Raw genomic sequence first — 18,846 nt, 5'->3', positions numbered from 1 at the left:
TTTTTTTTTTACTGTTAAGCTTATTTCAATTAAAAAATATAATCAATATTATTTAATCGACTAGATATTTTTTTAGATTGTGTAATAGTTTCCATTTATTTATTACTATACACAGCCATACATTGCGTTATTTCGAACACTATTGATCAAACATTACTCATTTAATTCACCTTCAGTATACACTGTACACATAAATACTCTAATATATTACTTCACTCGTTCGAGGTGTTAGAATTTTATGTTCCAAGACTCTAAAAATAGATATAAATATTATTGGTTTAGAAATGGTAATAAATTTGTAACATATAGGTGGTCCATAAAATAAATGCTAAATATAAATTTTCTAAGATTAACTACTAGTCACCAATAATCACAAAAATACTGCAATATCCTTTTGGATATATTAACGTGAAAACAAAATATGTTCTATGTTTCACATACGCGATTTATCTATAATAATGTCGTTTTATATTATATTAAATTGACTTAAAGATAGTATGCCAAAAATTATCTAGTAAAATCGGGTTTGGGTTTTTACTTTTTAATATATTATAATATAGCACAAAATATAGCGTGTAAATATGTTCTATGAGAAAAATTTAAACAACTATTTTCAATAATATTTTAGTAATCATCGGCATCCTATAACCATTAAAACAATAATATATAATATATATATTACAAATAATCAAAGAAAAATGTATTCAAAAATAGAATATATAATTTAAAATACCATGATGATTTCATACGAGTCCTGTAATTTGAAAATGTTCAACAAAACATATTTTTAAATTATTAAATCCCGTGGCGCACAGCGGAGTCAAGATGAATAAAACATCAAACTATTTGTACCCGCGGCTACAAGAACTTCTTTAATGCTTCCTATATACAACTTAGTATTATACGTATACTTTTGTATTTTTTATTATACAATATTGAATATCGTTTATTTTATCTGCGTAATATCCAACACTTATTTACCTATATAATTGTATAACTTTTGTCATTATAAAAAAAATAATTGTGTAAGACGTAAATTAGATAGATTACTAAAAGTAAAAACGACTATAAGTTTAAAAATGTCAAGTATATTATATAGGTTATATTGATTTTACCAGTACCTATTGGGAAACATAAATAATAAAATAAAATAACTAATAAGCTTACTTAAAAGAATTAAAAAATTGCATTTTCAATATAAATTAAAAACAAAGCGTGATTCGTCAAGAATACTCACCCCCTTGTATATGTTTAATAATGCAGTTATTAAAATAAGATATACAATCTGAATTTTGGAATTGTTAATATACTTTTAACTATATTTTTAAATTTCTAAAAATTGTTGTACTACTTAAGTAGTGTCTAGCGGAGATACAAGCTTATATTTTTCAAATAATCTTCTTCCTTCAACTGTAAATTATTTAACGGATAATTTTTCTGAAAATCGCAACGTATAAGAATTAAAATACGAACTTAAAATGTTTGTGTTATTTAACATTGTGTACTAATTTATAGTCCACGGTAGTAGTCGAGGTAAGTGGCAGTAGAATGTAATCTTTCCGTTCATATATTCAAAAAATGTCTTAACTCACTAGAGAATTACACATTAATTAGAGACTTCGACGATAGTGAACATTGTAACGATCTGACTGTTAATAATGGTAAACTACAAATTACAATCGATAAACAGAACGATCGCCAAACAACTACTGTACGTCTGTTAAAATAATAGCCACAGTACACGGCCAATGACACAACACAAACTAATATAATTTTGTTTAAATAGGCATATGCGTCTCAATTGGTTACGCACAAATTGTAATGCAGCTGCATAGTAATTTCAAAACTATATAAATAGTTATATCCCCGCAATTGTTTTTGCCCCGATATTATATATTTAAAATTAATTTTAGAAAATTACTCACATAAATATAATAAAATTTACTAAGTAACTCGAATGTTTTCCTATATATCTAACTGACAAGTAGGTATACGAGTACTTTAAGAAGACGTCTATCCCGCATGTTGCCTCTATCTAGTCTATCTCACAAATGTATATAACATAATATAAAATTAACATTAATCAATTATATTATTTAGCTTCGTTAGTTATAAGCGTGTAAAACGTTACAATATTTAAAAATGCTCATAACTTATTTTAAAATATTATATTTCGAAATGTATGCAATATATGGCATAACAGTAACTTAGAACTACGAGAAAACATATTATTTTACGGAAATAAATTATTGTGTATAGTTTTAAATTTAAAAATAAAGGTGAAAACATAAAATATAAAACGATTTTTTTTAATATAAACAGTAAATAGGAAATACAAATTGTAGTAACAACAGTTTTTAACAAAATACTGCCAAATATTGCCAAATTCCGAGCAAATACTTTAGCACAGAATAGCAAAACTTATGTTTACCCTTTAGTCATAAGTGTGTGAGTACATATATATATATACTAAAATGTTACAGGAAACTACTGTAGTCGTGACTGAAATATTAAATTTGTATTCTTTTATATTATCGATGTATCATTTAAATATTATGTAATTTTATTTTTATAATATTTACCTATAATATTCGTGCAATAGTTGTATTGAGTGGTGCTTGTAATACATACGAAAAATTCAAAGGAAATATTAATGTAAAAAATTAACATCACCTTCCCCTACCTCACCACACAAACGAAACAAAATATTATGACACTGTAAATGACTCACTACACGTTTACACCAGTAAACAGGTAATGATGACGGAAGCTCCCAGAGGTGGCTATACAGTTGCCCCGTTACACCGCATAGGTTATCGTTACATGACGTCACACGTGATCGTAAAATAATAATTATGTATTAGTAATTACTATGTCTGTGAACGAATTGAATGACAGGATTATGAAATTAAGTCTCATGTTTCAAAAAAAAAAAACATGTACTTACACGGGCTACACGTGGTAGGCATATAATTTATTTCTAGCAATATTACCGTGTACCTATATACAAGGTGAACCATTTAACATAAATATAGATTCATTATTACAGAAAACACTAAGTCGTTTCACACAATATTTTGCAGGGTATCCCTATACCACTCAATTCGTTAAAACTTAAAAATCTAACTAGGTAATCATAACTCATAAACTACTCATTCGAAATTAGATTTTTATTAATCAAAGTATTCCGAAAACTATTGTTCTTTGAAGTAAAGAATCAAGAAGCATTTATCATTTAAAAAAATGTATTAATGATAACGACAAACAAATAGTAAACAATATCATGTTTTTAGAAACATTTTGTTTTTTAACACTTTAAAATAATGCATAACAAATATTTTTCCAAAAGCGTTAATAGGTTTTAAAATACACTCATAACAGTATTTTACGTTAAATGGATTTCCGGTGAATATATTGTACTGTATATACCTAATATTTTTTAATCACTGCGATACGTATACGATATATTATTTCCTCAACCTACAACATCCGGCCCTCCGGTTGCATACGAAATCATTATTCTTTTTACTGCCTAACTGCATTCGAAAATGATATGAAATATAGCGACCGGATTTTACAAGTAGGTACTTCAATAGATTTAGCACATAAATATTATTATAAATAGTTTAAATATCTATATATATTTCAAAACATTCGATTTATTTATCGTATTTTAGTTCTTATAAATAAAAGAAGAAAACATCGCAATTTCGGCCAGGTGCATAGGTACATAATTAATAAAATATACATTATTGAATAATGATTCTTATTTATTTTAAATAATAACAGTAAGCACTCAATATTTTTTAAAGTATTTACCCTTTTTGGAAAGTATAAGTATACAATACATATTATAATATTAATATATTGTGTATTGCCTTATTTGTTATTGGCTAAAGCAGATAATTTTACCTATTCAATATAAAATATTAAAGATATTTATTAATATAAGTTTTATATATTTAGTTTATAAAATATAATAGGAGTAATTTATCACAAATTACGCGAAATATCGCTTACCATTTCACTCTGTCTAATTAAAATTTAAATTTTTATAAAAAATAATCATAATATTTCAATATCTAATAAATATAGTATATGCGTGGTCAGATCTTACATTTCTAAGATAATATGCTGCTGAGGAGTGTGAAATTAAAAATTTGAATTGCTATTTGGAATAGAAAAAAATTAAACATAACAGTACAAATTACATTTTGTTGAAAAAATATAAAGTATTGTAATAATTACTCTAGATTATACGTAAGTATATCATATTAAAAAAAAAACTCAAAATTTGAATGGATCAAGATTCAAGAATGTTTCGTGATAACAAAATTTTAGGTAGAAATGTAAGATTTTTGATAATTTATAACCCTTAAGGGCCTAAGGCCTTAGGATTTAAAACCCTTATTATCTATAAAGTGTCTTCGCGTGAAATAGCGTTAAACTACACAATATATAATAATATTATTTAAAAAAATATCGCAATGATATTGTTACATTATCCATACCAAAAAAAATTATTACAATTTAATTTATGACCGCTCAACAAAAACTCCGATCGAACTCTCTCTCTCTCTCGCCACTATTTTACCATTGCTAACACGTTTATATTTTAATCGTACATCGCTACCGGTATCAACTGCCAATTGACATGTGCGTACGCATATATTATAGTATAAATACCTAATTAGATATACACATTATATATTATATTATATGAGAATAATATTGAAAACGTAATACGTAGGTATATTGTTGCGTTGCACAATCATTCACCACTAAGCCCATGTACCGGATCGACTTGCCAAAATGACTGCGTGGCTGTGGGGTCTCTCTGCGTCATGCGTGAATTCCAAATTATATACATACGTGTATAATACATACCGTCGCTCGTTATTAGCACTACCGAATTGATAATATATGTTGGAAATATATATTAATAATACTTGAAAAAAAGTAATTTTATTTCCCCCCCTCATTCACTTGTCACGCAGTGCGCAACAATTGGAAACAAACGGTATTATATTCGCGACTCGCCATTATATACGTCTTGTAGTCTACTTTTAAATTAAGAATTTCGTACACTGTGTATTAGTACGTATTACAATATAACATAATATAAATTCATATAACACACTATCATCGGAGCTCAAAAGTCTGAATTCGCGCGTGTAACAATCATTATTTTTGGACGCGATAAAGTGTATAATATAATAACTATTGTGTCGTACCGACAGGGGCATCAAGCAATATGATAATATATTAATATATTATTAAGCACACGTGGTAGAGAATAAATATACCTACCACGAGCGCGTGGCTCATTCACACGTGTAGCCCCCAAACACGATTCTAGTACTGTGGTTATGGGTAGCAACCGCGTCATGGTTATTGTGTTTCCCGTAAATATTTTGTTTAATTATATTATTGAAAGTACACAGAAACTGATTTTTTCCTGGTAATCTGGTCGAGATGGAAACGCGTGTTGTCGGTCTACATCTGGCCGGGTTAATTGTAGGTATGCAAATATTACAATTATGGTTATTATACTGTAATAATTATAATATATTATATATAGACACTTAATTTATGATTGTTTATATTATTATGCGATGTTGTACAAGATCTGCAAGTCTGCTAATTTTAAAATAATTTAAAACTTGATTTGAAAAAAGTTTCAAAATCAATTATTATTCAACTAAAATTAATTAACATTTACTTTATAAGTTAAAGTGGGTGTAGTAGTAGACCAACACTAGGTAACCCTGTGCCACGCCACTTCGCTAATTTAAATTGTAAATACTTACTAATAACTAGGTAATTCAATGTTAACTGCACATAATATATACTCGTCTAAAATGTTTATACATTTAAATCCTCAGAAAAATATTCTGCCAGAATATTAAATTAAAAATGTATTCATCGACATTGTTAATTATCATTCAAAGGAACATTTAAAAATTGTAATAATAAAAAATATTTAAAAAAGAAAAGTAAGTAACCGCTCTGTTGTACAATATAAGTCAAGAGTACCTCTTCAGTCTTCATTTCTTCAATCTTCATTGAGTACGATTTGTATTGTAATGAATGTGTTTAATTAGAATTCTATAAAAAATCATTTAATGTCATGAAAAATGATTCTTAGCAAAAACAGTTTAACTTTTTGATAACAAAGATAACCAAACTTTTATTTTAACGAACTATCGTCTATATTTTAAATAAATATAATTATATTTAGGATTTATAAAAAAATATATGCTTCCATCCACCACAACCCACAGAACATTTCTGACCACGCCTCTGCATATATAAAAGCATTCAAACATGATACGAATATAATATAGTAGGTAAATATAGAAACTAATCGCAAATAAAGATTTAAAAAAAAATATGACCCTTCAATCGTTTTCCACTAACATGATTCTATATTTTATATTGCATTTCGACGTTAATCTACTTATATAGTAACATTAATAAACTTTTAACAAAAATCTGTATTAGATGAAAATATATATTTTATCCATTATCCAGTTTTTTAGTGCTTTTGTAAAATCACGTTAATAGAAAAACACGGGATTACTAATTAATTATTTACCTATTATTAATTGAAAAACAGAAAAATCCTTGTTGGATCCCTTTACGTGTAATGCCTGTGGACATACCACACAGCAGGTCAACAGATGGTATATACGATTACGTACAACGTATATCATAACTATATATTCATCATAAAAATATACATGAAACTACGAAAGGACAATAAGCACTTAATGTTCAGAATTTTGTATTTTAAATGTTATTTTTTTTCTTATTAGAGTTGTACAGTTGTACACGTCGTGTCATATGGTTGATAGAAATCGTGAGAGTTCTTTCGAATACACCTACATTAATTAGGTTAAGTTAGGTATTAAGTATGTATAGGTATATTAAGATTCTATATTGTACCATATGCACGTACTCATATTCTGTTTGTCTTACACCTATATACGTTTAAAATATCCTTCATCCTTTCATCAAACATTCTAATGGCTATAATAAACTTATGACTGAATCAGGTTCTAAGTATTTGGACATATATTTTTACCGCTAAGTACCTAATTAAATACAAAATTATAAAAAAATAAATATATAATATTAATTTATTATAAAAATATACAAATTATAAAACTATTTAGAATAAGTGTATTTGCTGAATATTAATCTATTTACATCACATATATTATAAAAAAAAAATTTTAATTAGGTAACCTAATAGTTGCATTTTATATTTCATAGACTAGATTAAAGTTTATGTTAGATAGATTTTTAATTAAAATTCAATAATAAAACAAAAACGTTCAAAAAAATATGTTAAACAAATTCTAATAGTTCTATAAAAACAGTAAATTTCATTTTTTTTACGCTTTTGTTGTTTCTCATTTTGTATGAGAAAACGTACAATAAAATTTACCGAGAAAAATATTAATTAATATTAATATCATACAAAAAGAACTAGATTTTAAATTATTATCAATCTAAAATTGATATCATTTATTAAACACAATTTATATTACAAATAAAAAACAAAATACAATTACATTTTTTTTTAAATAAAGGGAATGTTAGTTTACTGTATATAGTATTTCGTCACTGTAATCAATAATGTGTTAAATTTAAATCCAATAATAAAATATTAGTACGAAAAATGAGTATTAAGGGTGACGGTACGATAGAGAAGTTCACTCCACCAATTCATCTGACCGGCTACAAACTGTCGTCAATAATTTTCAAATTAGTTACAAATAATTGAAAAATGGATTTCGCGGTATGCAAATTACTATAAACGCCGTACAAATGTTTTTCTATGATTTGTCAAAAATGTATTATATATATATAATGAAAATAAGTTATTAAACAAGAAGTTTTTATCTATTAAATAAATATATAATATAAATGTATTTATAAATTATAACTGTTCACGTTTTATTTTGATTTTATGTTTGAGTGTTAAAACACAAAAATTTTTTTTTTTTGGTAATCGCAGCATTTAAGTATACCGTATACCTATAAGTTATAATAGTTACAAATATCAAATAATAAACTATTTGACCTAATTTTCCATAAAATATTAATAATACCATGAATATCGTAGACTCGTTAGTAATTTGTTAGTTAAATATTATTATTAATAGGGATAAAAAAAAATAATTAAAATCGTATCAGATATACAGATAATTAATAATATATTTTTGCTGCATTTATTTATAGAAATTATTGAGGTTGTTTTTATAATTCATCATTAGTGTATGAACGAGTAAATAACACGAAATCACTCGACATAGACATTCGAAATAAATTGAATGCATAGAAGTCACTAGGCAACAAAAAAAAACATCAACAGTTTTAAAGTTAAGTCCTCTCTAGATTCTTGTCCAAGAAATACGTTAAATATACATTACATTAATGAATAGAATACTCGTGTTAAAGGCACTGGCGTAACTTGACAAACGAGTGAAAAGCTTTATCCGGTGACAATCGTTTGGAAATAAAAAAATTACCTCAAATAATATTGAAAATTTAAAAGAGTTAGGTACTCGAAATTCCCGCGGGAAAAAGTTTATGAATTTTTGATATCCATAATATAATATCGATTCAGAAATTCCTTGTTACTTGGTAGTTTATGAAGTCTATTGGATTTTCATCAAAAGTTTGAACCATCAGTTATTAATCGAACTAGCAATAATGGGAAAACATGAGTTTCTCAAATAGACGATAGAAATAGGTACATTCTATAATATGGTATAGGTATAATAATATGTCAATATGTCATAAAGTTTAAAATGCTTGTATAATTTATAGTTAAAATTATAATTTTCCAATCGTATTTTAATGTGTAACTAATAGTATTCTGAAAATTAATTTTTATACAAAGTAACTCATAATATCTATAAAAAAAATAAAAATTTTTTAAAAATATTTCAATAAATATAATATTTGTATACTAGCAATGATTATAGTTTAATTACATAAAAAAATCAGTGTTTCTTCCGATTTTAAAAATATGATAATACTCGGAACATTCGCAACAAGTTACAAAGAAAAACTATCTGTTTGATATTATTATATAGATATTTAAGTAGTAATTTTACATTTTTAGAAAATACTCTCTTAAGAAATCAATTAATTTTTTTACAGTACAATTTATTATAGAAAAGCAGTTCAATATAAATAATATTATTCAGTATTTCAAATTTCAAATACTTATCAAAATAGTGGATAAATCGTATTTTAAAAAACCCGTCTGTATACAATATTATGCAGTGCACGCATTATGCATTTAAAACCAAGGTTCGAACAAATTAGGTACATATCTTTAGTAGTTTTGTCCAACGTGAGATGATGAACATTTTACATTACTACAGATATGATTTTTTGTTGAAATTTATACAATTTGTAGATATTCATTAATATTAGATAACACGTTATATTTTATAGCTTTAATTTCAGAATTTGTTTTGTTTGCTTAAAGTTACACATGTGTTGTAAAATAAGAATTTAATCAATATAATTATAGGTATTAATCATTATCTCGTTTATTTTTTATTTCAAACTAAAGTTATAATGTAATTTGTAATATGATTTGAAATGATTTTTTTTATTTACTTTATGAGTCAGTGGAAAACCTTAAGTCTCCCGGGAAAAAATTAATACAAATATTTCAGAACTAATATGATATTCTATATTTATTTTTAATTTTTTTTTTTATATACACATACAATGTATATTTTAACATTATTTTTGTTTATGTATATTACTACGGATGTTTTTCTATTGCAAATGATTCTTTTATGGATTTATTTGTCTTTTCAGAAAGAAAAAACATTACTAATTAATATTCACAATAAAAATAGAGACTTATGACTGCAATTTATATTTAAACGCATTACGATTCAAAATTTGAAAAATGGACCCTGGTGGGAAATATATTATGTAACGCTTTGATTTCGCTCCCGTTACTTATACTCGTACAATATATAATTTAGATATTTAATATAATATATTAATGAAAGGCAATATTGATATCTGTTCGACGCCGAATCCATCGCAGTCATGGTTCTGAAATTTGTCCCGTTCATAAAAGTAATCCCATACCCGAGGATGTGCACCTCGCGATCGGACCGATTTTAAAAAGTGGCTCACATTGATATTTGTTTCAGCTATTATGATTATATATACCTAATTGTACAACTGTATTTTATATTTTGTCAAAACCACCCAAATCATTATTAAGTTATATGTACATAGCTTACATTTTATGGAGTTTAAGACAGGGTAATCCACTGACATCATTTATTTGTCACGGGATCAGCTTTAATTTATTAACAAGTATAAATCTACTATTGTGTATAAAATAAAACGCCTACAACGGATGAACCTTATGTAAATCCGAAGAGAGTTTAACCGATCTTTCATACGATTGTCATCAATAGATTCAACAACATGTGTCATAAGCTACTTTTTTATTACTTATTTTTTATCGAACACGATTGACTCACTTTTTATTAATATACCGTTTCGTATTTGGTCAAAACCACCCAAACGGTTATTGTTACTCAAAAATCCATACCTATACAGTTTACGTATTTCAAGAAGGGGTCACATCTACGGGCATCGGTCGCCGCGGGTAACACGTGCGGGCACGGCTAGCAAATAATATAATATTATTATAATATTGCAGTGTTATATTTCATAGTTTATGTTTTTATCATTATGTAACATTATCTAATCCGATGACGGGACGTTACTTTTCGGTCAACAGGTGTTGGTGCGGCACGAAGAGCTCCGGTACAGGAAACACGTGCGCGTGGTGCGCGTGCTGCTGATCAACGTGATCGTGGTGCTGGTGATGTGGCTGCCGATCACCGTCGTGATGTGCCTGATCTACGTGGACGGCAGCCGGGACACGGAGGACACGGGCTACTTCCTGCGGTCGCACCACTTCATCATGGGCCTGCTGTTCGCGCTGCTCAACACGGTCGTCAACCCCATCCTGTACGGCGTGCTGTCCGAGAACTTCCGCAAGTGTTTCGCCCGGCTGTGGTTCATATCGAAGCGCCGGCGGGCCATGCACAGGGAGCTGCTGGACAACGCCAGCAAGGGCGGCGCCCGGACGCCCAGCAACGGCCACTACAACTCGACGCTGCAGCCCGGCAGTTCGGCGTCCGTGGTCGAGCTGCCGGTCACCGCGATCGTGTCGTCGTCCGCCACCAACGAGTGTTGGTGACGGGGTGCGGACGACGCTCGACCGTCCTCCCCGTCACGCCGCCCCATGTCCGCACACTTCAACCCCGTCACGACCGAATAGAGAACACGTCGTTATTATTAGTATTATTTGTTAAGTATAACATAATACGTAATATCGTGTTAAAACGACGACGGAACGTACATAGGTTTATGAACTGTTCAGTTGCAGGACGTATCATGTATACGGTGGTTTATACTGGCGCAAATCGCACGGGTGTGAAGGGTGCCTAGATTTAATACGACCTATACCTACTTATTTTAAACCCATAATATTATATAGCACCCCGAATCCTGCAGTGATTATATAGAAAATAATTAAAAATCTCGAGCACCTACCAGAATGGGTCGATATAGACTGTCGGGCTTATGAATTATAATTTATTCCGCGGCGAACACCGGAAGACATGTAGCTAGGTAGTCCTTAACGAAGAAACTATTTTGAATAAATAATAATATTATACCTAACTGTATTGTTACATATAAGCAAATACAAATAATTTGTACTGCATAAATAATATTATATAGTACCTACCCACCTATAATGGATTTAAATTAATAATTTATTTGATTCGATCGATAAAGAGATATCAGATATAATGGATACCTATGTTTCCTCTAAAACGTCTTCGATGCTTAAACACACTATAATAGTTTTAGATGATTTGCGCCTATTACCTATACATAGGCATGAGTACCTACATAATATCATATGTTCTATGCACCGTTTTACCTCTAACAAACCACTACCTCTCAGCCCCATCATATTAGTTCAGCGCATATAATATGCATGCGGATTAGGTCGGGTTTAAGTCTATATAGATGACGTCTAACCTTACCCAATCGCAAGACTACGGTAATAAGAGTTATTATACGGATTATAGCGATATGTACATAATATGGTTCCCGAACTGTACGTCCCCGAGTGTAGTCAAAAACATCCCCTCCCCACCACCACCACCAACCCCATCCTGAAAGCACGCCATGACATCGGATGATCTCACTATAATAATTTAATGTTATGAATGTTATGATAAAATATATTATTGTAATGTAAATATTATTATTTATTATAAATACGATATAGACTTATCTTATACATACCTATACAGTATACACGTTATATATAATAATATATAATAATTAATAATAATATATTAGTGGGTATATACCTAACCCGTTATTCGTCATATACGTTTATTAATTGAATTGATGTTATTATTAGTTATTACTATTATTACTATTGTCCTATTGATATATATTGTATCATATATTTTTTTAGTTTTGTAGAATGTCGTCTTTTTTTTTTTTGTAGCATAAACGTTTTTTATTTATATGTTTATATCCAAGAACATACTACAAAATATTATTATAATTGTGTGACTATTTATTTATTAAATCGATGTATATATGATTATTTAATCGGTGTAACGTAAGCAAACGTGGGAAACGATGTACCAAAGTGATTTTTTTTTATGTTTAACATGTTATTTTAACGAGTCCCATGTGTTACCCAATATAATTACATTATTATTTATTATTTATATGTTATCCATATCGATTTTTTTACGAGATTATTTAACTGAACATTTGTAAGACATACACATACACTGATACACATAAAGAGTTGTGAATATATTTTTAAAAATAATTACTTAAACAGATAAAACCATACGGCTTTTGTCATTATTCTTACGGTAGGCATAAACATAATTTATACAAAATAATTTAAATAATTTATTTTAAAGTTATACTACCTATATACCTATGTGTAAGCGGAATTTGTGTTTTCAATTCAACGTTGGCCTTAACTCTTTATCGTAAATATATAATGTAAGACTGTGGTTTCGGTTTTATATCGTTCAAAAATTTAAGAGCAAACCCTGCCCTGCCTCCCTCACCATGAGTTTAACTTTTGTCTGTTTCACCATAAAACCGAACTACAAACAAAATCAGCCACCCCTATGGATAACTTTAGTAATTTAGCTTAATATTTAAACAACTAATTGGTATCCTTTGACCTTTTTATGACATGGTAATTTAATTGCTTTTTAACATAACATCGTAGTGACGTAGTACGTGACGAGTGGGCGTTTTGGAAAGAATTCCAAGACGTTTCAAAGGATCATAGTCAAAATGAACATAAACATCATAAAGATAATAATATTTGCATATCAATAGAAGCGAAATATTCTAAAAATTACAAAACATGTAAATACACAAATTATACTCTCCACTCTAATTGAATTCATATTCATAAAAAAAAATATCACCTCTAAATTCCATGATGACATTATAAATTATTATTATCTACTTACCTATCTATATTTTATGTCGCTTATGACCATAATGACTTGGCTAGTTTTGATGGTCAATGAATGACATTGATGTAGATTGTAGGTATATGATTTTTGATCGCACCCATGTTCCTTTTAGAAAGTACCTAGGTACTATTAATACAAACTATTATTTAACAAACTTTGATCAAATCCAAGTGTACCTATCTACCTATTTATATATTTTTGTAACACTATTTGGTTCGAAATCGATATTTAGGTAGGTACAAATTGGACGTACATATTTTATGTATATGTATACTTATATTTACTACCAATTATACTTATTACTTGTATAACTAAATATTTTTAAATTATTTTGTGGTATCAAATACATTTACTTTTTTTTATAAAACTCGATGACGAATAATGTAATTAAATAACCTACTACATTATGGAAATGTATATATGTTAATTAGAAAATTCTCCGATGTAATTTTCACACTACGATGTTTCATACGTAATTAATTAAGTCTAATCAGAAACAAAACATATTACGAATAATAGTATTATACCTTTATACTTCATACATTTAGAGTAATTCCATCGTTGTTTTAATATTTTTTCAACAAAAATTAACTTCATTCTATACTATAATGTAACGAGAAATATTCACAATAGTATATTTTATATTGTTTTAACCAAAATATGTTACATTACAAGGTCATGGCGATATGTCATATACATAGGTACCTACATATAAAAGCGTATTGAGTGATACTTTAATAAAAAAAAAAGTCTCATTTACTCAAAATTAGTTTGACGTTTTAAAAGAATTATTTATATTTTTATATAATTTAGAAACTATTATTAGTATTATTTTTTATTTTTTTTATCTAACTGCACTTCACATCTATTAAGTCGTGATTTTTTGCTTTAGATATTAGGCAGGGCTTGACATTTTAATACAAGGTTAGTTACAACTACATATTCATTAGTCATATATGCATTAGTCATTACTACTTATTTAAAATCTGTAGTCATTCAATTTACGTTGAGTAAATTAAAATAGATATATATTCCTAAACATCTAATACCTTTATAAACTAGTATATAGCTTGCCTCCACATTTTACAAACACACATTTATAGCATCTATTTAAATTCATAATAATAATACATCACCAATATCCTGTTTCGTAAATGGTGCTCAATATAGTACATAATCATTGACTATTTTTATTTTTAAATTAGGAAAGTAGTACCTATTATTTCAAATAACATATAACACAACTAGATACAAACATTAATTATGGTGTTGAAATAAATATTAATTAAAAACATAATTTCAGTGTATATAAAAACAAAATATTTAATTATAAGAAGTTTATTATACAAATAATCACATTTCGAATGTATAAAAAATACTCATTTCTATGGTTCCAAGTGACTAAATATTAGTTCACTCATGTTGACTTAGTGCTGTTACCACCAATACTCCGTGGTGCACTGGAAGATGGGCCTTGTAGTACTTTTCTTGAAAGTCTCATTATTCCTGAAACAGGATCTCGACCAAAGTACTTTATTTGAATCTCATGTCCTTCTTCTATTCCCAATGCACTTGGATGGTTTACCTGATGATAATAAAATATTAGGTTATAAAAATGTGAAATGTACTTATAAAATGTCACAAGAAAAATAAATTTGTAACACAGTATGATTATTATTATTATCCACATTCAATACTTAAAAAAATGTATTTACTTTTCTTTGGTCTAATTGAGAATTGTGAACTAAAGTTGGCTGCATAGTTGGATACAATGTGACCATCACTCCAATTTCCCGTACTTCAACTACTTTTGCTTTATAAATAGCTCCAAATTCTAGTTGAGGTTCTGATTTTTCAGCCATAAGGTTATCAACGGTTTCTTTAGCTTCATTCAATGCATCTTGATTAGGTGCAAAAATTGTAAACCCATCATTTTCCGTGTTTGAAGAAATCTTTTAAAAAATCAATATTTAATACAATAAATTTATAACCATAAGACTTAATATATAGTATATACAATTAATTAAGGGTTATAATTACTTGTGCACCAGTTTCTAGTAAAATACGCTTTAAATTAATTCCTCCTGGACCGAGTAGTTTACCCTTTTTATGTACTGGTATATTTAATATTTCTGTTACTGGCCAATTATCTTTTTTTTGCTTCCTAAAGTCAAAGTTTTAATATTAGCTATGAAGAAATTTTAACCATAAAATAAAACGTGATACCTTGTACTTTGAATAGTTGTATTCATTATATTTATAATTTTATGTTTAGCACTTGTGGCAGCTTCTATTGCTTCCATAACAATTTTTAATGGTAACCCAGGAATTTTTATATCGGCTTGTAATGCTGTAATGCCTTTTTTAGTACCAGCTAACTTAAAATCCATATCACCTAGATAGTCTTCAATTCCCTGAATTACATAGAATTTAAATATAAACAATAAAATTAAGATGATAAATAAAAATAACATTTAATTTAATATATACTGCATTTAAAAAATTACTCTAAATTAATCATCAAAATAATAAAGATATTTAAGAAAAATATATATAAACATTAATATTCTTACTAGTATATCAGTCAAAATTCTATAGTCTTTAATATGTGTCGAGTCACTATCATCATAATTGGTGATCAAGCCAATAGCCACTCCAGCAGCAGGTTGAGAAATAGGTACACCAGCATCCAATAAAGCTAAACTACCACCACATATAGATGCCATAGACGACGACCCTACAAACCTAACAAATTTTAGTAAAAACATTCAAATTTACAAAATGTTTTTTAAAATATGCACATACCATTCGATTCAAGAACTTCTGATGTAAGTCGTATTGTGAATGGAAAGTTTTCAGGAACAACTGACCTCAATCCTCGTTCTGCTAAAGCACCATGACCAACTTCACGTCTCATAGATGGACCCATTCGACCAATATCATTGGTAGCATATGGAGGGAACTCGTAGTGTAAAAAAAAGTTCTTCTCATTGATGCCACTAAAAAAAAATTCAAAATTAAATAAGTTATATAAAAAAAATATCTTTATAATATACTAATTACAACAACATATTAGGCTAACCTTGTTAATATAGTCATTGGATCAAGTTTAAGGGCAGAGTCTATCGAGTCTAAGGCAACAGTACAAAAAACTTGTGTCTGTCCTCTTTGAAACAATGCTGACCCATGTAATGGTTTATATAAATCAACTTCACATGATATGTTTCGAAGATCATCAAGTTTACGACCATCACATCTACAAATTAAAATTTCATTATTGGTATAAAAAATAAAGTCATTTTTATAGTTAATTACCTAGTATCATTTTCAAAAATCAAATTTCGAAAAATTCGTTTACAAATTTTATCAAAAATTACTGAACAAAGTTCTAAATTTAAATTATCAAAATTTGATTTAAGATTTTCAAAAACTTCTGTTTTTACATCCTTGACAGCTGTATCTCTAGATATTTTATGATGATCAACATTAGTAAATATTTCTCTAAGTTTAATTTCACATAAACTATCAATAACAGTTTCTAAATTTCCATTGGTGTCATCTACATTCTTTGTCTCAAATTCTCTTTTAGGTTTTCCAAATTCTTTTTGTAAATTATTAATACAATTTACTATATGCTGACATTCTTTAACACCAAATTTAATTGCTTTCAACACATCTTGTTGGAGAACATTATTTGCTGATCCTTCCAACATAATAACTAAGTTTCTAGCAGCTGACACAACAACAAGATTTAATTCACTGTTGGACAACTCACGTCGAGTTGGATTTGTAACTAAGTTGTTATCACACAGACCTACACGAACAGCACCAACAGGACCATTCCAAGGAATATCTGATAGAGCTAAAGCTGTTGAAGCAGCATTTATACTAAGTATATCAGGGTGGTTAATTCCATCAACAGCTAATAAATTGCACATAATCTAAAAAAATAAAAATAAACATCAAAGAACAGCCATTTTATTTACATGATTATAAAAAGTAAATTACTTGTGTGTCAAAACAGTAAGTAGAAGGAAACAGGGGCCGCAGTGAACGGTCAATTAATCTACTTGTAAGTATTTCGTGTTCAGATACGGCAAGTTCTCGCCGTAGATAATTTGTAGGTATACGACCAGCTGCTGCTGCTTTTTGCCGATAATCGACGGTTAAAGGTAAAAAATTAGACGACGATTTCGTGGACTTGCTCACCGCTGTTGCCATGACGGAGGTGTCGCCGAGCGTCGCAACTGCACAGCCATCTGATAGACGTGCATATTTGCCTCCAGACAGCTTTATTGAATTCCTGAAATGACGTTTAGCGTATTTGATCATAACATAAAACTCGTATGGTTTGCATTACCTCTCTGAAAAATCTACTTTGTATTCGAATAGTTTTACACTACCGACACACAGCCGTCGTTTGGAAACGTGCTGCCCGTGCCGGGACGAACAAGCGAGCCACCGAGAAGATACTCGGGATATCATTATAGTAGTATATATTATCTCATAGTAAAAACAAGAATTTATTATACATTAATATTACAGTATGGACTAATAACTACATTTTACGAACATTACGAACTATTTGGTTTCATAAGTAAATACTGAAATATTGAAGTGTGAAAATATACAGTTAGTAGTCAGTAATGTTCGTCGTTGATTGTGCGGCTTCGGCAATACCTCATGATTGATGATAATTGATAATATGAATAATATTTTTGTGATAAACTGATAACAGCAAAAAAACATGTGCCGAACAGATTGTTGCATTTTGTTCCAAAGTCAATTTGTTCAATTTGAATTATTATCATAAATCTGATAACATTAAATCCGTAATCAATGGTACTAATTACATACACATACTCAGCAACATATTATAATCCTATGTTTACTATTAAAATAATAAATTACTAAAATATTGACCTTTATAATTTTTACTTTTTTGTAGACCTACCAAGTTTACTTATTGCTTATTTAACTTACAACGACTTTTAAATATATTTCCTTTTAAAAAATATTTACAAGAATGCTACAACATCTATTCTGTGGTATAACTAATGCAAAAATAAAAATGGCAAACAAGTATGCTGAGTACACTACAAAAATGTTTATGAAATTTGCTAATCCTTAATGTTGTAAAGTATATGGAGTTGATTATTTGAGATACCTATTTTGGAAAATTATAATTTATTAACACAAGTTATTATTGATTATTATTTATTACTGAAAAAAATAAATA

The 18,846-nt window shown here is 28.4% G+C and overlaps 2 protein-coding genes across 2 annotated transcripts in view; one reads left to right on the top strand and one right to left on the bottom strand.

Annotated features, from left to right (window-relative positions):
- The window catches only part of LOC132920954 (kappa-type opioid receptor-like), a 45,523-nt gene extending 32,566 nt beyond the window's left edge, over positions 1-12,957 (top strand). Inside the window, exon 4 of the mRNA XM_060983710.1 lies at positions 10,802-12,957. Within this exon, the coding sequence (XP_060839693.1) occupies positions 10,802-11,266 (465 nt within the window). The 3' untranslated portion in view covers positions 11,267-12,957. The remainder of the gene's footprint in view (positions 1-10,801) is intronic.
- Positions 12,958-14,904: 1,947 nt separating this feature from the next.
- Positions 14,905-18,275, bottom strand: LOC132921731 (polyribonucleotide nucleotidyltransferase 1, mitochondrial). The gene is made up of 10 exons (XM_060984908.1): positions 17,968-18,275; positions 17,616-17,910; positions 16,923-17,548; positions 16,690-16,863; positions 16,413-16,606; positions 16,181-16,344; positions 15,834-16,021; positions 15,648-15,771; positions 15,323-15,559; positions 14,905-15,192 (listed from the first exon to the last, which is right to left on the bottom strand). The coding sequence occupies exons 1-10, from the start codon at positions 18,090-18,092 to the stop codon at positions 15,025-15,027; spliced, it is 2,295 nt and encodes a 764-aa protein (XP_060840891.1). The 5' UTR covers positions 18,093-18,275; the 3' UTR covers positions 14,905-15,024.
- Between the last annotated feature and the right edge of the window lie 571 nt (positions 18,276-18,846).

This window comes from Rhopalosiphum padi, chromosome 2 (genome assembly GCF_020882245.1).
Source record: "Rhopalosiphum padi isolate XX-2018 chromosome 2, ASM2088224v1, whole genome shotgun sequence".
In the NCBI taxonomy this organism is placed as follows: Eukaryota; Metazoa; Arthropoda; class Insecta; order Hemiptera; family Aphididae; genus Rhopalosiphum; species Rhopalosiphum padi.
This window is presented reverse-complemented; position numbering and strand designations above follow the sequence as displayed.

Coding starts and splice junctions, on each gene's coding strand:
- LOC132921731 (XM_060984908.1), bottom strand. CDS start 18,092: ATGATATCCCGAGTATCTTCTCGGTGGCTCGCTTGTTCGTCCCGGCAC. Junction 17,549..17,615: donor CTTACTGTTTTGACACACAA/GTAATTTACTTT, acceptor TTATTTTTTTAG/ATTATGTGCAATTTATTAGC. Junction 15,193..15,322: donor CTCAATTAGACCAAAGAAAA/GTAAATACATTT, acceptor TATTATCATCAG/GTAAACCATCCAAGTGCATT.